General features: G+C 39.0%; 1 protein-coding gene across 1 annotated transcript in view; it reads left to right on the top strand.

Moving 5' to 3' along the window:
* Window positions 1-1,370: 1,370 nt before the first annotated feature.
* Window positions 1,371-22,961, top strand: part of LOC128688809 (probable glutamate receptor) — a 72,384-nt gene continuing 50,793 nt past the window's right edge. The window contains exons 1-7 of the mRNA XM_070085671.1: window positions 1,371-1,407; window positions 9,536-9,660; window positions 9,763-9,879; window positions 10,561-10,784; window positions 14,370-14,498; window positions 16,402-16,560; window positions 17,058-17,148. Coding sequence (XP_069941772.1) covers window positions 1,371-1,407; window positions 9,536-9,660; window positions 9,763-9,879; window positions 10,561-10,784; window positions 14,370-14,498; window positions 16,402-16,560; window positions 17,058-17,148 — 882 coding nt within the window. The remainder of the gene's footprint in view (window positions 1,408-9,535; window positions 9,661-9,762; window positions 9,880-10,560; window positions 10,785-14,369; window positions 14,499-16,401; window positions 16,561-17,057; window positions 17,149-22,961) is intronic.

The raw sequence follows: 22,961 nt of genomic DNA on the forward strand, positions 1-22,961 counted from the left end.
TGTGGGCAGCTGATGCAGCCAGGCACCCGCTACCAGGGCCAGGCACATCGCGGAGCCGGATCTGGTATGACAGGGCGACCCGTGGGGAGCCCCCGCCGAGAATGCGGAGGCTAGACAGGAAGTTGCAGGTTGGGGTCCACCGGCTGCGACTTGGCTACCCTACTGCCAGAAGACTCATTGACCGCGTGCGAGAGGAGCGCTGCTGCCATTGCAACCAGATGGTCCCAGGTCCACTAGTGCACTACCTCCTCGACTGTCCAGCGACGGTGTCACTCCGACGAAGGCACTTCCCAATGGCGCCTGGGGACCCGAACCGAGAAGACACCGCAGCCCGGCTGGTGTACCTCGCCACCCAAGACCTGGGAACTCTCATCCCCATCCTGGCTGCCCACCCACCACCTCGATGACGCCGCCACATACAACTACGAGTCGCCACTACGCTCCATCTATCACCTCTCCTACTCTTCCCTCTTTCACTCCCCTACCTCCTCTCCCCCCCCGCTTAAAAAAAAAAAAAACAAAAAAAAAAAAAAAAAAAAAAAAAAAAAAAAAAAAAAAAAAAAAAAAATCCAATGGAGCCTGTACCGCTTTCTAGGTAAAAGTCTGAATCACCTAGAACCAATGCCACACTACCAACATTTGATGGGGCTACAAGTGCCTGAAGACCCTTGACCTTGCGATGCCTGCCGACGAGAAAGAAAGAAGACACTCCCCACTTGGGGAGTCAGTGCAAGATAGAAGAAGAAGTTACCCTCCAACCGGAGGGCCCAAGAGAGAAGATAGAAGAATGAAGAAGACGATCGACACCCCCGCCCCGGGGGCCACCGCCGGGTCACCATCTGGAGAAGACCCGGGCCGGAAGTACCGGCAAATCTTTAATGAATGAATGAATGAATATATATATATATATATATATATATATATATATATATATATATATATATAAATCACACATAAAGTGGGAATTGTCACAGTTGCTCTTTGCTGATGACACTGTGCTCTTGGGAGATTCTGAAGAGAAGTTGCAGAGATTGGTGGATGAATTTGGTAGGGTATGCAAAAGAAGAAAATTAAAAGTGAATACAGGAAAGAGTAAGGTTATGAGGATAACAAAAAGGTTTTGGTGATGAAAGATTGGATATCAGATTGCAGGGAGAGAGTATGGAGGAGGTGAATGTATTCAGATATTTGCGAGTGGACGTGTCAGCGGATGGGTCTATGAAAGATGAGGTGAATCATAGAATTGATGAAGGGAAAAGGGTGAGTGGTGCACTTAGGAGTCTGTTGAGACAAAGAACTTTGTCCTTGGAGGCAAAGACGGGAATGTATGAGAGTATAGTTTTACCAACGCTCTTATATGGGTGTGAAGCATGGTTGATGAATGTTGCAGAGAGGAGAAGGCTGGAGGTAGTGGAGATGTCATGTCTTAGGTCAATATGATGTGTGAATATAATGCAGAGAATTCGTAGTTTGGAAGTTAGGAGGAGGTGCGGATTACCAAAACTGTTGTCCAGAGGGCTCAGGAAAGGTTGTTGAGGTGGTTCGGACATGTAGAGAGAATGGAGCGATAGAGAGTGACTTCAGGAGTGTATCAGTCTGTAGTGGAAGGAAGGCGGGGTAGGGGTCGGCTTAGGAAAGGTTGGAGGGAGGGGGTAAAGGAGGTTTTGTGTGCCTGGGGCTTGGACTTCCAGCAGCCATGCGTGAGCGTGTTTGATAGAAGTGAATGGAGACAAATGGTTTTTAATACTTGACGTGCTGTTGGAGTGTGAGCAAAGTAACATTTATGAAGGGGTTCAGGGAAACCGGCAGGCCGGACTTGAGTCCTGGAGATGGGAAGTACAGTGCCCGCACTCTGAAGGAGGGGTGTTAATGTTGCAGTTTAAAAACTGTAGTGTAAAGCACCCTTCTGTCAAGACAGTGAAAGAGTGAAAGATGGTGGGAATCTTTCTTTTTCGTGCCACCCTGCCTTGGTGGGAATCGGCCAGTGTGATAATAATAATAATAAAAAAATGTATATATATATATATATATATATATATATATATATATATATATATATATATATATATATATATATATATATATATATATATATATATATATATATATATTTATTATCACACTGGCCGATTCCCACCAAGGCAGGGTGGCCCGAAAAAGAAAAACTTTCACTATCATTCACTCCATCACTGTCTTGCCAGAAGGGTGCTTTACACTACAGTTTTTAAACTGCAACATTAACACCCCTCCTTCAAAGTGCAGGCACTGTACTTCCCATCTCCAGGACTCAGGTCCAGCCTGCCGGTTTCCCTGAACCCCTTCATAAATGTTACTTTGCTCACACTCCAACAGCACGTCAAGTTTTAAAAACCATTTGTCTCCATTCTCTCCTATCAAACACGCTCCCGCATGCCTGCTGGAAGTTCAAGCCCCTCGCACACAAAACCTCCTTTACCCCCTCTCTCCAACCTTTCCTAGGCCGACCCCTACCCCGCCTTCCTTCCACTACAGACTGATACACTCTTGAAGTCATTCTGTTTCGCTCCATTCTCTCTACATGTCCGAACCACCTCAACAACCCTTCCTCAGCCCTCTGGACAACAGTTTTGGTAATCCCGCACCTCCTCCTAACTTCCAAACTACGAATTCTCTGCATTATATTCACACCACACATTGCTCTTAGACATAACATCTCCACTGCCTCCAGCCTTCTCCTCGCTGCTACATTCATCACCCATGCTTCACACCCATATAAGAGCGTTGGTAAAACTATACTCTCATACATTCCCCTCTTTGCCTCCAAGGACAAAGTTCTTTGTCTCCACAGACTCCTACGTGCACCACTCACCCTTTTCCCCTCATCAATTCTATGATTCACCTCATCTTTCATAGACCCATCCGCTGACACGTCCACTCCAAATATCTGAATACATTCACCTCCTCCATACTCTCTCCCTCCAATCTGATATTCAATCTTTCATCACCTAATCTTTTTGTTATCCTCATAACCTTACTCTTTCCTGTATTCACCTTTAATTTTCTTCTTTTGCACACCCTACCAAATTCATCCACCAATCTCTGCAACTTCTCTTCAGAATCTCCCAAGAGCACAGTGTCATCAGCAAAGAGCAACTGTGACAACCCCCACTTTATGTGTGATTCTTTATCTTTTAACTCCACGCCTCTTGCCAAGACCCTCGCATTTACTTCTCTTACAACCCCATCTATAAATATATTAAACAACCACGGTGACATCACACATCCTTGTCTAAGGCCTATAAATATATATATATATATATATATATATATATATATATATATATATATATATATATATATATATATATATATATAAATATGCAAGGAATTCGCGAGAGCATGCGAAATATACACAAACACTGATGTCTGGCTGAAGGAGACTCGAACCTACGAACCTTAGGACAAGGTACGCAGTGCTTTACCAATCTACCCACACTGGACCAATACCTTGGCGTGTAGCATGAGCTACACGTTTGATCCAAGGCAGCCAGCTTTCAGGGAGAAGGCTTACAGCTTTTCATCTCATCCCCTGCATGCATCAGTCTTACTAGAGATTGGAACAATGCAAGGAATTCGCGAGAGCATGCGAAATATACACAAACACTGATCTCTGGCTGAAGGAGACTCGAACCTACGAACCTTAGGACAAGGTACGCAGTGCTTAACCAATCTACCCACACTAGAGATTTGAACAATGCAAGGAATTCGCGAGAGCATGCGAAATATACACAAACACTGATCTCTGGCTCAATGAGACTCGAACCTAGGAACCTTAGGACAAGAGTGCTTTACCAATCTACCCACACTGGACCAATACCTTGGCGTGTAGCATGCGCTGCCTTGGATCAAACGTGTAGCGCATGCTACACGCCAAGGTATTGGTCCAGTATGGGTAGATTGGTAAAGCACTGCGTACCTTGTCTTAAGGTTCGTAGGTTCGAGTCTCCTTCAGCCAGAGATCAGTGTTTGTGTATATATCGCCTGCTCTCGCGAATTCCTTGCATTTTTCAAATCTCTAGTAAGGCTGATGCATGCAGGGGATGAGATGAAAAGCTGTGAGCCTTCTCCCTGAAAGCTGGCTGCCTTGGATCAAACGTGTAGCGCATGCTACACGCCAAGGTATTGGTCCAGTGTGGGTAGATTGGTAAAGGAGTGCGTACCTTGTCCTAAGGTTCGTAGGTTCGAGTCTCCTTCGGCCAGAGATCAGTGTTTATATATATATATATATATATATATATATATATATATATATATATATATATATATATATATATATATATATATATATTTATCGCACTGGCCGATTCCCACCAAGGTGATAATATATATATATATATATATATATATATATATATATATATATATATATATATATATATATATATATATATATATATATATATATATATATATATATATATATATATATTTATATATATATATATATATATATATATATATATATATATATATATATATATATATATATATATATATACATATATATATATATATATATATATATATATATATATATATATATATATATATATATATATATATATATATATATATATATATATATATATATATTTCAGAGAAGAATGACTAAAATGATTTACTGTGTAAGGAACCTCCCGTATGAAGATAGACTTAAAGCCTTAAATCTCCACTCTCTGGAGAGGCGTAGAATGAGGGGAGATATCATTGAAGTGTATAAGTGGATGACGGACATAAACAAGGGAGACATTAATAAAGTACTGAGGGTGTCGAACCAGGTAAGAACCAGGAATAATGGATTTAAGTTGGATAAATTTAGATTTAGAAAGGACATAGGTAAGTACTGGTTTTCTAACAGAGTTGTAGATGCGTGGAACAGTCTTCCCAGTGGGGTGATAGAGGCTAGGACCTTGTGTAGCTTTAAGAAGAGACTGGACAAATATATGAGTGGGAGGGGCTGGGTTTGATTGGTGTCATTGGGTACGGGAGTTATTTCTTGGGTGGCTTTAGGTAGAGATCGTTTTGATAAGGACCTGCCTCGTATGGGCCAGTAGGCCTTCTGCAGTGTTCCTACATTCTTATGTTCTTATATATATATATATATATATATATATATATATATATATATATATATATATATATATATATATATATATATATATATATATATATATATATATATATATATATATATATATATTTCAACAAGTCGGCCGTCTCCCACCGAGGCAGGGTGACCCAAAAAAGAAAGAAAATCCCTAAGAAGAAAATACTTTCATCATCATTCAACACTTTCACCACACTCACACGTTATCACTGTTTTTGCAGAGGTGCTCAGAATACAACAGTTTAGAAGCATATACGAATAAAGATACACAACATATTTCTCCAAACTGCCAATATCCCAAACCACTCCTTTAAAGTGCAGGCATTGTACTTCCCATTTCCAGGACTCAAGTCCGACTATATGAAAATAACTCGTTTCCCTGAATCCCTTCACTAAATATTACCCTGCTCACACTCCAACAGATCGTCAGGTCCCAAGTATCATTCGTCTCCATTCACTCCTATCTAACACGCTCACGCACGCTTGCTGGAAGTCCAAGCCCCTCGCCCACAAAAACCTCCTTTACCCCCTCTCTCCAACCTTTTCGAGGACGACCCCTACCCCTCCTTCCTTCCCCTATAGATTTATATGCTTTCCATGTCATTCTACTTTGATCCATTCTCTCTAAATGACCAAACCACCTCAACAACCCCTCTTCTGCCCTCTGACTAATGCTTTTCTTAACTCCACACCTTCTCCTAATTTCCACTCTCCGAATTTTCTGCATAATATTTACATCACACATTGCCTTTAGACAGGACATCTCCACTGCCTCAAACCGTCTCCTCGCTGCTGCATTTACCACCCAAGCTTCACATCCATATAAGAGTGTTGGTACCACTATACTTTCATACATTCCCTTCTTTGCCTCCATAGATAACGTTTTTTGACTCCACATATACCTCAACGCACCACTCACCTTTTTTCCCTCATCAATTATATGATTAACCTCATCCTTCATAAATCCATCCGCCGACACGTCAACTCCCAAGTATCTGAAAACATTCACTTCTTCCGTACTTCTCCTCCCCAATTTGATATCCAGTTTGTCTTTATCTAAATCATTTGATACCCTCATCACCTTACTCTTTTCTATGTTCACTTTCAACTTTCTTCCTTTACACACATTCCCAAACTCATCCACTAACCTTTGCAATTTTTCTTTAGAATCTCCCATAAGCACAGTATCATCAGCAAAAAGTAACTGTGTCAATTCCCATTTTGAATTTGATTCCCCATAATTTAATCTCACCCCTCTCCCGAACACCCTAGCATTTACTTCTTTTACAACCCCATATATAAATATATTAAACAACCATGGTGACATTACACATCCCTGTCAAAGACCTACTTTTAACGGGAAGTATTCTCCCTCTCTTCTACACACCCTAACCTGAGCCTCACTATCCTCATAAAAACTCTTAACAGCATTTAGTAACTTACCACCTATCCCATATACTTGCAACATCTGCCACATTGCTCCTCTATCCACTCTATCATATGACTTTTCTAAATCCATAAATGCAATAAAAACTTCCCTACCTTTATCTAAATACTGTTCACATATATGCTTCAATGTAAACACTTGATCTACACATCCCCTACCCACTCTGAAACCTCCTTGCTCATCCGCAATCCTACATTCTGTCTTACCTCTAATTCTTTCAATTATAACCCTACCGTATACTTTTCCTGGTATACTCAGTAAACTTATTCCTCTATAATTTTTACAATCTCTTTTGTCCCCTTTCCCTTTATATAAAGGGTCTATGCATGCTCTCCGCCAATCCCTAGGTACCTTCCCCTCTTTCATACATTTATTAAACAAAGGTACCAACCACTCCAACACTATATCCCCCCTGCTTTTAATATTTCTGTCATGATCCCATCAGTTCCAGCTGCTTTACCCCCTTTCATTCTACGTAATGCCTCACGTACCTCCCCCACACTTACATTCTGCTCTTCTTCACTCCTAAAAGATGGTATACCTCCCTGGCCAGTGCATGAAATTACCGCCTCCCTTTCTTCCTCAACATTTAAAAGTTCCTCAAAATATTCTCGCCATCTACCTAATACCTCCCTCTCCCCATCTACTAACTCCCCTACTCTGTTTTTAACTGACAAATCCATACTTTCCCTAGGCTTTCTTAACTTGTTTAACTCACTCCAAAATTTTTTCTTATTTTCATTAAAATTTCTTGACAGTGCCTCTCCCATTCTATCATCTGCTCTCCTTTTGCACTCTCTCACCACTCTTCACCTTTCTTTTACTCTCCATATACTCTGCTCTTCTTATAACACTTCTGCTTTCTAAAAACCTCTCATAAGCTACCTTTTTCTCTTTTATCACACCCTTTACTTCATCATTCCACCAATCACTCCTCTTTCCTCCTGCCCCCACCCTCCTATAACCACAAGCTTCTGCACCACATTTTAATACTGCATTTTTAAAACTATTCCAACCCTCTTCAACCCCCCCACTACTCCTCTTTGCACTAGCCCACCTTTCTGCCAATAGTCGCTTATATCTCGCCCGAACTTCCTCCTCCCTTAGTTTATACACTTTCACCTCCCTCTTACTTGTTGTTGCCACCTTCCTCTTTTCCCATCTACCTCTTACTCTAACTGTAGCTACAACTAAATAATGATCCGATATATCAGTTGCCCCTCTATAAACATGTACATCCTGGAGCCTACCCATCAACCTTTTATCCACCAATACATAATCTAACAAACTACTTTCATTACGTGCTACATCATACCTTGTATATTTATTTATCCTCTTTTTCATAAAATATGTATTACTTATTACCAAATTTCTTTCTACACATAGCTCAATTAAAGGCTCCCCATTTACATTTACCCCTGGCACCCCAAATTTACCTACTACTCCCTCCATAACTTTTTTACTCACTTTAACATTGAAATCCCCAACCACCTTTACTCTCACACTTGGTTCAAAACTCCCACGCATTCACTCAACATTTCCCAAAATCTCTCTCTCTCCTCTACACTTCTCTCTTCTCCAGGTGCATACACACTTACTATAACCCACTTATCACATCCAATCTTTATTTTACTCCACATAATCCTTGAATTAATACATTTGTAGTCCCTCTTTTCCTGCCATAGCTTATCCTTCAACATTATTGCTACTCCTTCTTTAGCTCTAACTCTATTTGAAACCCCTGACCTAATCCCATTTATTCCTCTCCATTGAAACTCTCCCACCCCCTTCAGCTTTGTTTCACTTAAAGCCAGGACATCCAGCTTCTTCTCATTCATAACATCCACAATTATCTCTTTCTTATCATTTGCACAACATCCACGCACATTCAGACTTCCTACTTTGACAATTTTCCTCTTATTCTTTTTAGTAATCTTTACAGGAAAAGGGGTTACTAGCCAATTGTTCCCGGCATTTTAGTTGACTTTTACAACACGTATGGCTTACGGAGGAAAGATTCTTATTCCACTTCCCCATGGATATAAAAGGAAAAGTAATAAGTGTGTATAAATAAATGTGTACATGTATGTGTAGTGTGACCTAAGTGTAAGTATATATATATATATATATATATATATATATATATATATATATATATATATATATATATATATATATATATATATATATATATATATATATATATATATTAATCTGTATGTTCCTGTTCATTCAACCTGAAATTTGTTTTACTTTCTAATCAACAGTAAGAAAAAGAAAAGCTCAGGCAATGAATTATCGAAATTACATATATTAAGAAACCATGTTTATTACGATTTTTTTTATCTTAATCTCTCCTGATTGGCATTCCTCTTGTTCATGAAAAATTTGTAATTGAAACACATATATTTTTTGTTAACATAAAGTTTATTCATATTACTCTAGTTTCCTGGCAATTCTAAATTTCACAATTTTTATAATAATATGTGGAAAAAAGAAATATGAATAAAAATCTGGATACATTATCTGAGAGTCAACTGAGTTACTCCTAAAATGTTTATTAAAATTAATCCACATCCGAGTAGTGAGGTTCAGTTAATGTTCTCGTTAGAATTTTTTGATGTAAATAGTGCACAGGACCGTAGTCTCTTCACTCACAGTCTTTGTAATTCATAACCAAACAATTAATACACAAATAACCCGCACATAAAAGAGAGAAGCTTACGACGACGTTTCGGTGCGACTTGGACCATTTACAAAGTCACACTGTGACTTTGTCAATGGTCCAAGTCGGACCGAAACGTCGTCGTAAGCTTCTGTCTTTTATGTGCGGGTTATTTGTTTATCGTTCCAGTCACGGTATTGTGCCTTTTTTGTTATAAACAATTAATACCTAACTTCTTATGAGTGAAATAAATAAAAGTTATTTTCAATAATTACAGTTATTCACGAATCTTCAATAGAAGTGACTGAGGTGTTACAAGCAGTGACGAGATCTGTTAAACATGATCAGTGTTCCGTCATCTTCTTCACTGACGGTAGATTCTCTTCCAGCAGCTTCATTATGGTAAGTAAAACATGTGCTAGCAACATTTTTTTAAATAAAATTAAAACAAATATTTAAACAATATATTAAGATATAAAAGTTATATAATCTTCACTTTTATAGTTAACGGAGGCATCAGTAGCTCCCTGGGGTGTGGCAGTGTTTGAGGTGACACTAGATGGTCAACACGCTAATCTAACAGTGCCACAGTTGTCCTGGGCGGTCGCTCAAGCACGTCAGGTATGTCACTCTAGAATCACTAATATTGAGGCACAAGCAGGTGCTCAGCAGACTGAGAATCAAGACTCCACCACGTCTTGCGCTGAATGACATACGTGGGTTTAGCTTATAAAATGAATAATAATAATAATAGTAATGCTAGTTTTACCCTATGTTATAAACTTAACGCTGTTCTTGGTCATTCTGGAGATATATAAGGCTTCCGCTCTCAACAGTCAAATCCTGTGTGGTCATTTTCAGTAAGATAAGAGTGTAATTTTCATTCCCAACAGTCTGACTTCTATTTTCTTCATATTGCATCTGTGACCGTCCCGACTTAGTTTTTAAGTCGGTCATTCTTTGTGATGAACGAATATATTGATGTTTTGTATTTCTTTGTCAAGGTCCATAATGTGGAATACAAATAAAAGATCCAAACTAAGTCCTTGGAAAGCACCACATTTGACTTCTCCTCAGAGTGATATCACTGCATTTATACTTCTTTGCTTGACTTTAACTGATGTTTAAATTCATGAAATAAACTTTCATTATTACTAGCTAGGATTATATTGTTACTTTATTGCTGAAAGGCAATGTCACTCTCAAAAATACCGACCCAGGTAGGTAGCAACACTACTAAGGTGAGTAAATAAAATTATCCAAGTGGGAGGGTCCCATTGCTACGACAGCTACCATTAATAGCTGCGGCAGGTGTCATGGTGCGTAATGGTGGTCGTAGTATGTGACGACACAGATTTCCTCGTCGCCTTCGATGAGTGGTCCCTCAATGGTCGTCTCCTGGTGTGGTCAACGAGACTCCTCGTTATCACTCGTCTACCCCTCCAGAAGCTGCAGTTCCTCCACTCGACCTTCTCCATGACGAACTCAATGATGGTCATCGTAGAGAACACTTCTGACAGCTCCAGGTATTTTATAGAGAAAAGTGGATATTCCTTGTTAGTTTTTTTTATTTATTAACACACTGGCCGTTTCCCAGCTAGGCAGGGTGGACCGAAAAAGAAAAACTTTCATCATTCACTCCATCACTGTCTTGCCAGAGGCGAGCTTACACTACAGTTTTTAAACTGCAACATTAACACCCCTCCTTCAGAGTGCAGGAAACAAGTTCCTGGAAACAAGTTCCAGGAAACAAGTCCTGCCTGCCGATTTCCCTGAATCCCTTAATAAATGTTATCCTGCTTACTCTCCAACAGCACGTCAAGTCCTAAAAACCCTTTGTCTCCATTTGCTCCATCTAACACGTTCACGCAGGCTTGCTTGAAGTCCAAGTATCTCCTTCATACCTTTCCTAGGCCGACCCCTTCCCAGTTTTCCCTCCACTACGGATTTGTATACTCTCGAAGTCATTCTATTTCGTTCCATCCTTTCTACATGTCCAATCCATCTCATTCACCCCTCCATAACCCTCTGAATTAACAGTTTTGGCAATCCCACACCCCCTAATCACCAAACTACAGATTCTCTGCATTATATTCACACCACACATTGCCCAGCCTTCTCCTTGTTGCAGCATTCGCAACCCATGCCTCACACCCATACAAGAGCGTTGGTATAACTATACTCTCATACATTTGCCTCTTATTTTTCTTGGATAAAGTTCTTTGACTCCACAAACTTCTCAGTGCAGCACTCACCTTTTTCCTGTCGTCAATTCTGTGATTTACCTCATCTTTCATAGACTCCTCTGCTGACTCGTCCACTGCCAAATATCTGAATACTTTTACCTTTTCCATGCTCTTCCGTTACCTATTCTTTTTTTATCCTCATCACCATACTCTTTCCTATATTCACTTTAATTTCCTTCTTTTGCATACCCTACCAAACTCATCAACCAACCTCTGCAACTTCTCTTCAGAATCTCTCAAAAGAACAGTGTCATCAGCAAAGAGCATCTGTGATAACTCCCACTTTCCGTTAGAGTCTTCATCTTGTAACCCCACATCCCTTGCCAACACCCGAGCATTCACTTCTCTTACTACTCCATCTGTGAATATGTTGAACATTAATGGTGACATCACACGTTCCTGTCTAAGGCCTACTTTTACTGGAAAATAATTTCCCTTCCTCCTAAATATTCCAACCTGAGCCTCACTATCCTCGTAAAGACCCCTATTCCATACATTAGCAACATCTACCACAGTGCCCGTCTATCCACCATATACGCCTTTTCCAAATCTATAAATGCGACAAAAAACTCTTTGCCCTATCCACATATTTCACAGCAAACACTTGGTCTACACACCCCTTACCCTTCCTTCAGCTTCCATGTTCATCTGCTATCCTGCTCACCTTGCTAGTCTTAATTCTTTAAATGATTACTCTACCATACACTTTACCAGGTATTCTCAACAGAATAATTCCACTATAATTTTTACACTCATTTTTGTCCTCTTTTCCGTGTTGTTTATATTTTAATTTAACCTTTACCTAAATTGCCTAATGTGATCTATAAAGAATAGACTCAATGCTGTAACTGGAACAACATATAACTCGCACATATGAGAAAGAAACTTATGACGATGTTTCGGTCCGACTAGTTATACACACACACGAAGGTAATGGAGTCAGTGCATAGTCGAGTGAAGAGTTGAGACGGAAGAAAAACAGGAGGAAGAAGAATAAAAATAAAAAGAAGAAAGAAGATATAGAAGAAGAGGTAGTGCAGGTAAAGCTAGTAGTAGTGGTAGTAGTCGTAGTAGTAGTAGTAGTAGTAGTAGTAGGTGGTGTGAACAGTGGTAGTGGTGTAAGAATCAGAGTATGGAGTGAAGCGAGGTAATCGTAGCAGTAGTAGAAATGGCAGTACGAGTTGAGGAAGTCTACGGGCAAGAAAAAAAACTGCAAGAGAGTTAATGACCCACGACGGTGGACGATAAACACAGAAGCGAGAAAAACACACAGAACAAAACACTCATACGCAAAAGAAAGGAAAGTTAAAATATATATATGAAAGGAGAAGGGGCAAGGAGAGAATGATGTAAAGGTCAGGTTAGATCTAGAGTGTACTGAAGTTTAGAGCATTTGACAATGTAATTGTAAAGGAAGACATCTGCAGAGAGAAAGCCAGGACTGTTTCATATTAGGAAAGTTGTATACAAGGTTTCCTTCAACACAACAACGTCTATGTAGTCCTGAAGAAGAATAAACAGTTTTGACAGAGGAGCAGTCCATAGGATGACTGTGATCTCCAACATGATAGAAAAAAACATTATTTGTGTCACCATGTCTAACACCTGTGTCGTGCTCTTAAATTCTGTCAGAAAGAGAGCGGCCAGTTTATCCAAAGTGTTGGAGAGGACAAGATGAAATGGATATCTGAGTAGACTCTGTGAACATCAATAGCAGGAGAAGTACGAACTAGTTTGCTACAAAGGGTGTTTATATCTATGGACTTGGAGAAAGTTGCTAAGAGTTCAGAGACTGGGATTATAAGGACGGCAAAGCTCAGGAGATTTCACAGGTGTTCAGAGTTTGGGAGAGTACGTTTAGCCCGTGAGAAGGCAGAGTTTATGAAATCGGAATGGTAACAAAGACGAGAGAACGAATTTTGAAGAATGGAAATTCCGAGTCAAGGAACTGAGGGTCACAGACCAGGAGGGCAGGAAGAAAGCGAGAAATAAGAGAACTTTTCTTGACAGAGCATGGTAAGAAAAATAGTGAAAATCCATCCCATTGTGCATAGGCTTGCGATAAACGGAAAAATGAAAAACCTGAAGCCGAGCGATGAACATGTCCATCAAGGATTGGAAAGAAGGAGTTAGATTCCTATTCAGCCTTTAACTTGATAGAAGAAGAAAGATTGTTATGGGCGTCGAGAAATGGTTGAAATAGACTAGAGTCATTTTGGCCAGTGAGCAAAGATGTCATCTACTTAGAGGCGTCAGAGGGAAGTAGATCAATTTCAAAGTGATCCTTATAAACGTTATCAATAACAGGGGGTGGACGAGAGCCCATAGCAACAGCGAAGGAGAATTATTTCAAGATAGACATCAGTATGAATAAGATGAAGCAACCCTTCAGTGACCTTCACTCTAAGAAAACTGAAAATATCATCAGAAGGAACATTTGTGAAGAAGGACTCAACGTCGAGACTAAGCGTCTTAATGTTAATGATTCACTTTTTAAAAGTATTTTCTAAAATGTAGAAGTACATAAATAATTTTTTTTTAATTTCGACTAGGTGAACAATAGCATATGGGTGACATTTTGTTTCTAATAATTTAAGAAAATTTTATATTTATTTTTCGTTTTCAGATACGTATGAGCTTTGTAGTTCTTCCTAAAATATACATGTATTTAATATTTTGTTTATATACAGTATATTCAATGAATTATTTTTCTTGCATTGGTCACGTCACCCTTGACTGAGACATGAAAGTTCATCTTCAATGTATTATTATTTTTTTTTATTTTTCATCACAACTAATTTTTTTTAATATTAGGTTGATACTCACCTGTGAGGATGAAAACTAACACCAACTGTTCCATTACAGATGCAGTGTGTATGTGAGGTTACCGTACACTACCCAGCAATCTCTGTGGCTGAAAGTTGCCACCTGGGACGGCAGTCAAAGGCTAACTCTCACTTCGTACCTCATGCTTTTTCCTGACAAGTTTTCTAGGTGTGATATATATATACATTATATATATATATATATATATATATATATATATATATATATATATATATATATATATATATATATATATATATATATATATATATATGTAGTGCCGACTAGGCAGAACTTGCGATCTTGGCTTAAATAGCAACGTTCATCTTGCCATATAGGACAAGCGAAAATTTGTGTATGCAATAATTTCGCCAAAATCATTCTGAACCTAACGAAAAAATATATTTCACTGTGTTTATTTAGTATTAAATTACTGTAAACAAATCTAAAACATATTTAGTTGGGTAAGGCTAAAATAAATTGCTCTTGCTAAAACAAGGTTAGGTAAGTTTTCTAAGTTTCCTTTGGTGTAAAATTAAAAAAAATTACATTAACATTAATGAAAAAAAATATATCTTTCAAAGTATAAGAGAAAATTTTGGAAAGGACTTAATTTTAAATGAGTTCTTGCTAACTGACCAGTTTTACATATTCGGCACGACATATATATATATATATATATATATATATATATATATATATATATATATATATATATATATATATATATATATATATATATATATATATATATATATATATTCAATGCAGCCTCCGTCTCCCACCAAGGCATGATGAAACTGATTTAAAGATCTAACTACAAGACTCCATCATTGTACCTAGACCTGTATATTCAATGTCTGTTGCTTTGGCATAGCTAACATATTTCTCTTTCCTTTTCTGTAAATGTTAATTTGAGATTATTATTAAAGTTCCAAGTCCTGGTTGACCGGTTCAGTAATTTCCATAATTCGAGACTATTGACATTGCAGCTAGACTAGTGAATGTATTACTCAGAATTTTTAAGGACTGGAACAATAGAGGAGAAAGGGTATTAACATTTTTATCACATTTGCGCTCTTTAAATTGTTCATTCTTCACAAATGTTTTGCAGAGTGGAAATCTTAAGGGAAAGTTGCTGACAACTGCGGTAGGCCTTCACCAAAATAAAAAAAAAAAAAAAAAAAACGGTAAATAAGTAAAGCTCGGTAAAATAATAATTCTTATATCTTGCAACGTTTTGGAGAATATCTCATCTTTGTATGATAATTATAAAGTTATCACAATTATAGTAAACGAGGTAATGACATTAGTTGTTTAGACTTATACATACAAATCTAATACTTGTAACTGAAAATTCGTTAATTATGAAAGAATCATTTTGAGTTTTACAATAACTATTCTAGGGTCATTATTCTGCAAGCCGTTGTTAAAATGTTGGCAAAAATAACTTCTCGTTTTGCATGTAATAGGCGTATTAGGAAAATATTAATCAAAAATAGTTGAGACAACTCTGATTTTTGTGGGGATTACAAAATACTTATATAATTATAATTTTAGTTCATCGGAAAATCCACTTGGCATTGCGTCATTATTTGTTAGTAATTAAAATTACTTTAATATTCCAATATTTTAATATGGAGATAGATTTGTTGCACTTAAAAAAAAATTACTCCTTTTATTTTTTTATTAATTTTTGGCATAATCTTCATGAAACTTTTCCCTTATACACTTTCATGCTATTAGAATGTATGATAAAATTTTGGACGAAATCATGCAATAGATAAAGAAAAAAAATCTATGGCATCTTCAACACATCATTTGCCAAACAATATATCCAGCTTTTTTTTTTAAACTAATATTGTCATTCTCTTACTCTGTATTTAATATTTAATAATTTTCATTGCATTTCAAAATTTTTAATTTCGTCATCTATATCGTTACATTTGTCTTGACAAAAAAATATTTGCTTTTCTTTTATCATGATTACCGGGGTGTATAAAAGCACTGTATTAATGTATCAAACAATATTTTCGATTTAGTCTATTGTTATACATTAAATCAATTCTAGTTTTCTAGAGCGTCCGGTTCTAACAGCTGTGAGTGAAGATAATCCTCTTAACAAGTTAATTAAGAAAGAAAACTCTGATTTCCAAGACGGGCACAAAATCACATTCACGGGTCCTGTCTCAAAACTCATGGACTTGCTGGCAAAGGCACAAAATTTTTCGTAAGTTGAGTAAAATAATTACATTTAATTTCTCTGTCTCTCTCTGTCTCTCTCTGTCTCTCTGTCTCTCTCTTTCTCTCTCTCTCTCTCTCTCTCTCTCTCTCTCTCTCTCTCTCTCTGTCTATCTATCTATCTATCTATCTATTATCTATCTATCAAGAGAATAAGAATACGAGACGCGCTGGGACAATTTTGTTTTTCAATTTATTTTTCTGTGCAATTTGTGTTTTAAAATTTTCCCTTAAATTGATTTTCATATTATATATATTCTCTGCTCAAGAGTTACTCATGTCAAGAGTGCAATACCCAATATTATTAACTATTTCTTGGCTGATTATTGGTAGTAATTTTTAAAGTAACTGGATAAAATATATTGAATGAGATATAAATAATATCTTGCAGAGAAATAAGAAAATCTATGGTAATAGGAATCTTGAAGAAGCTTCTTTTAGTGAATAGTATCTTATAGGAATGTTTGTGTTACATGAGGCGTTTAGATACGTGAATGTGAGGCCTCCTGACGGATCTTGGGGCTTGAAGCACGAAGACGGGACTTGGAGTGGCATGGTTGGAATGGTTAGCAGGAAAGTAAGTCCAACTAGAAATTATCATTAACAGTAAGGGAACAGATGTCCAACAATGAATGATGATTTGCACACAGGGAATTATATGCTCAACAAGGGACAAACATTGACATTTAGAGAAAGGAAAGTCGAGTTAAGTATTATGATCTGCGTTCAATACACAGTATGTCTAACTAGGTAAAATCATGAGCATTCTGGAAATCGTAAATTTAGCCAAGAACGACAAATTACACTCAACCTGCCACTATGATTTACTCTCAGGCAATAATAAGTCCAACCAGCCACAATGATTTACACTCAGGCAATAATAAGTCCAACCTGCCACTATGATTTACTCTCAGGCAATGATAAGTCCAACCTGCCACTAGGATTTACACTCAGGCAATGATAAGTCCAACCTGCCACAATGATTTACTCTCAGGCAATGATAAGTCCAACCTGCCACAATGATTTACTCTCAGGCAATGATAAGTCCAACCAGCCACAATGATTTACACTCAGGCAATGGTAAGTCCAACCTGCCACAATGATTTACACTCAGGCAATGGTAAGTCCAACCTGCCACAATGATTTACACTCAGGCAATGGTAAGTCCAACCTGCCACAATGATTTACACTCAGGCAATGGTAAGTCCAACCTGCCACAATGATTTACACTCAGGCAATGGTAAGTCCAACCTGCCACTATGATTTACTCTCAGGCAATAATAAGTCCAACCAGCCACAATGATTTACACTCAGGCAATGGTAAGTCCAACCTGCCACAATGATTTACACTCAGGCAATGGTAAGTCCAACCTGCCACAATGATTTACACTCAGGCAATGGTAAGTCCAACCTGCCACTATGATTTACTCTCAGGCAATAATAAGTCCAACCAGCCACAATGATTTACACTCAGGCAATGGTAAGTCCAACCTGCCACAATGATTTACACTCAGGCAATGGTAAGTCCAACCTGCCACTATGATTTACTCTCAGGCAATAATAAGTCCAACCAGCCACAATGATTTACACTCAGGCAATGGTAAGTCCAACCTGCCACAATGATTTACACTCAGGCAATGATAAGTCCAACCTGCCACAATGATTTACTCTCAGGCAATAATAAGTCCAACCAGCCACAATGATTTACACTCAGGCAATGGTAAGTCCAACCTGCCACAATGATTTACACTCAGGCAATGGTAAGTCCAACCTGCCACAATGATTTACACTCAGGCAATGCTAAGTCCAACCTGCCACAATGATTTACTCTCAGGCAATGATAAGTCCAACCTGCCACTATGATTTACTCTCAGGCAATAATAAGTCCAACCAGCCATAATGATTTACACTCAGGCAATGGCAAGTCCAACCTACCACAATGATTTACTCTCAGGCAATGGTAAGTCCAACCTGCCACAATGATTTATTCTCAGGCAATGGCAAGTCCAACCTACCACAATGATTTACTCTCAGGCAATGATAAGTCCAACCTGCCACAATGATTTATTCTCAGGCAATGGCAAGTCCAACCTGCCACAATGATTTACTCTCAGGCAATGGTAAGTCCAACCTGCCACAATGATTTACTCTCAGGCAATGATAAGTCCAACCTGCCACTATGATTTACTCTCAGGCAATGGTAAGTCCAACCTGCCACAATGATTTACTCTCAGGCAATGATAAGTCCAACCTGCCACAATGATTTACTCTCAGGCAATGATAAGTCCAACCTGCCACAATGATTTACTCTCAAGCAATGATAAGTCCAACCTGCCACAATGATTTACTCTCAGGCAATGATAAGTCCAACCTGCCACAATGATTTACTCTCAGGCAATGATAAGTCCAACCTGCCACTATGATTTACACTCAGGCAATGGTAAGTCCAACCTGCCACTATGATTTACACTCAGGCAATGGTAAGTCCAACCTGCCACAATGATTTACACTCAGGCAATGGTAAGTCCAACCTGCCACTATGATTTACACTCACGCAATGATAAGTCCAACCTGCCACAATGATTTACACTCAGGCAATGGTAAGTCCAACCTGCCACTATGATTTACACTCAGGCAATGATAAGTCCAACCTGCCACTACGATTTACACTCAGGCAATGGTAAGTCCGACCTGCAACTATGATTTACGCTCAGGCAATGGTAAGTCCAACCTGCCACAATGATTTACACTCAGGCAATGGTAAGTCCAACCTGCCACAATGATTTACACTCAGGCAATGGTAAGTCCGACCTGCCACTATGATTTACACTCAGGCAATGATAAGTCCAACCTGCCACTATGATTTACACTCAGGCAATGGTAAGTCCAACCAGCCACAATGATTTACACTCAGGCAATGATAAATCCAACCTGCCACTATGATTTACACTCAGGCAATGGTAAGTCCAACCAGCCACAATGATTTACACTCAGGCAATGATAAGTCCAACCTGCCACAATGATTTACACTCAGGCAATGATAAGTCCAACCTGCCACTATGATTTACACTCAGGCAATGATAAGTCCAACCTGCCACTATGATTTACACTCAGGCAATGATAAGTCCAACCTGCCACAATGATTTACACTCAGGCAATGATAAATCCAACCTGCCACTATGATTTACACTCAGGCAATGGTAAGTCCAACCTGCCACTATGATTTACTCTCAGGCAATGATAAGTCCAACCTGCCACTATGATTTACACTCAGGCAATGGTAAGTCCAACCAGCCAATATGATTTACACTCAGGCAATGAGAAGTCCAACCTGCCACTATGATTTACACTCAGGCAATGATAAGTCCAACCTGCCACTATGATTTACACTCAGGCAATGGTAAGTCCAACCACCCAATATGATTTACACTCAGGCAATGATAAGTCCAACCTGCCACTATGATTTACACTCAGGCAATGATAAGTCCAACCTGCCACTATGATTTACACTCAGGCAATGATAAGTCCAACCTGCCACTATGATTTACACTCAGGCAATGATAAGTCCAACCTGCCACTATGATTTACACTCAGGCAATGATAAGTCCAACCTGCCACTATGATTTACACTCAGGCAATGATAAGTCCAACCTGCCACTATGATTTACACTCAGGCAATGGTAAGTCCAACCTGCCACTATGATTTACACTCAGGCAATGATAAGTCCAACCTGCCACAATGATTTACACTCAGGCAATGATAAGTCCAACCTGCCACAATGATTTACACTCAGACAATGGTAAGTCCAACCTGCCACTATGATTTACACTCAGGCAATGATAAGTCCAACCTGCCACAATGATTTACACTCAGGCAATGATAAGTCCAACCTGCCACTATGATTTACACTCAGGCAATGATAAGTCCAACCTGCCACAATGATTTACACTCAGGCAATGATAAGTCCAACCTGCCACAATGATTTACACTCAGGCAATGATAAGTCCAACCTGCCACAATGATTTACACTCAGGCAATGATAAGTCCAACCTGCCACTATGATTTACACTCAGACAATGGTAAGTCCAACCTGCCACTATGATTTACTCTCAGGCAATGATAAGTCCAACCTGCCACTATGATTTACACTCAGGCAATGGTAAGTCCAACCTGCCACAATGATTTACTCTCAGGCAATGATAAGTCCAACCTGCCACTATGATTTACACTCAGGCAATGATAAGTCCAACCTGCCACTATGATTTACACTCAGGCAATGATAAGTCCAACCTGCCACTATGATTTACACTCAGGCAATGGTAAGTCCGACCTGCCACTATGATTTACACTCAGGCAATGGTAAGTCCAACCTTCCACAATGATTTACACTCAGGCAATGGTAAGTCCAACCTGCCACAATGATTTACACTCAGGCAATGGTAAGTCCGACCTGCCACTATGATTTACACTCAGGCAATGATAAGTCCAACCTGCCACTATGATTTACACTCAGGCAATGATAAGTCCAACCTGCCACTATGATTTACACTCAGGCAATGATAAGTCCAACCTGCCACAATGATTTACATTCAGGCAATGATAAGTCCAACCTGCCACTATGATTTACACTCAGGCAATGATAAGTCCAACCTGCCACAATGATTTACACTCAGGTAATGATAAGTCCAACCTGCCACTATGATTTACACTCAGGCAATGATAAGTCCAACCTGCCACTATGATTTACATTCAGGCAATGGTAAGTCCAACCTGCCACTATGATTTACACTCAGGCAATGATAAGTCCAACCTGCCACTATGATTTACACTCAGGCAATGGTAAGTCCAACCAGCCAATATGATTTACACTCTGAGAGTGGGAATTTATCAGGAAATTTTACGATTGTTTGCCAATGATCGAGTCCAGACGGATCCCTGAGTCAAACATAGAATTGTCTCAGTATCTGGTATATGGATGATGGCACCCTGGTATGGAAGTATCCCTGGTAAACGGCCTTCAGCTGGTGAATTGACATCGAGAAGCTTAAAGATTCATTCTCAAACCTTTGCAGCATGAAATCATGTCAACTAAACCACGGCAGGGATTGAACTGCCTAGCGGTATAATTTACATATTATTGTAACCACGAACGAGTGGTATTGATCAATAACAACACTGCGCTAGCCAAGGATCCGAACCCATGTTGTACTGGCCCGCCATTGTGAGCGAGAACATGACGCCTTTCGCTTACAATGGCGGGATAGTACAACATGGGCTCAGATCCTTGGCTAGCACAGTGTTGTTATTGATCAATACCACTCGTTCGTGGTTACAATATATATATATATATATCTATATATATATATATATATATATATATATATATATATATATATATATATATATATATATATATATATATATATATATAGATATATATATATATTTTTTTTTTTTTTTTTTTATCACACTGGCCGATTCCCACCAAGGCAGGGTGGCCCGAAAAAGAAAAACTTTCACCATCATTCACTCCATCACTGTCTTGCCAGAAGGGTGCTTTACACTACAGTTTTTAAACTGCAACATTAACACCCATCCTGCAGTGCAGGCACTGTACTTCCCATCTCCAGGACTCAAGTCCGGCCTGCCGGTTTCCCTGAATCCCTTCATAAATGTTACTTTGCTCACACTCCAACAGCACGTAAAGTATTAAAAACCATTTGTCTCCATTCACTCCTATCAATCACGCTCACGCATGCCTGCTGGAAGTCCAAGCCCCTCGCACACAAAACCTCCTTTACCCCCTCCCTCCAACCCTTCCTAGGCCGACCCCTACCCCGCCTTCCTTCCACTACAGACTGATACACTCTTGAAGTCATTCTGTTTCGCTCCATTCTCTCTACATGTCCGAACCACCTCAACAACCCTTCCTCAGCCCTCTGGACAACAGTTTTGGTAATCCCGCACCTCCTCCTAACTTCCAAACTACGAATTCTCTGCATTATATTCACACCACACATTGCCCTCAGACATGACATCTCCACTGCCTCCAGCCTTCTCCTCGCTGCAACATTCATCACCCACGCTTCACACCCATATAAAAGCGTTGGTAAAACTATACTCTCATACATTCCCCTCTTTGCCTCCAAGGACAAAGTTCTTTGTCTCCACAGACTCCTAAGTGCACCACTCACTCTTTTTCCCTCATCAATTCTATGATTCACCTCGTCTTTCATAGACCCATCCGCTGACACGTCCACTCCCAAATATCTGAATACGTTCACCTCCTCCATACTCTCTCCCTCCAATCTGATATTCAATCTTTCATCACCTAATCTTTTTGTTATCCTCATAACCTTACTCTTTCCTGTATTCACCTTTAATTTTCT

This window comes from Cherax quadricarinatus, chromosome 16, assembly GCF_038502225.1.
Source record: "Cherax quadricarinatus isolate ZL_2023a chromosome 16, ASM3850222v1, whole genome shotgun sequence".
NCBI lineage: Eukaryota > Metazoa > Arthropoda > Malacostraca > Decapoda > Parastacidae > Cherax > Cherax quadricarinatus.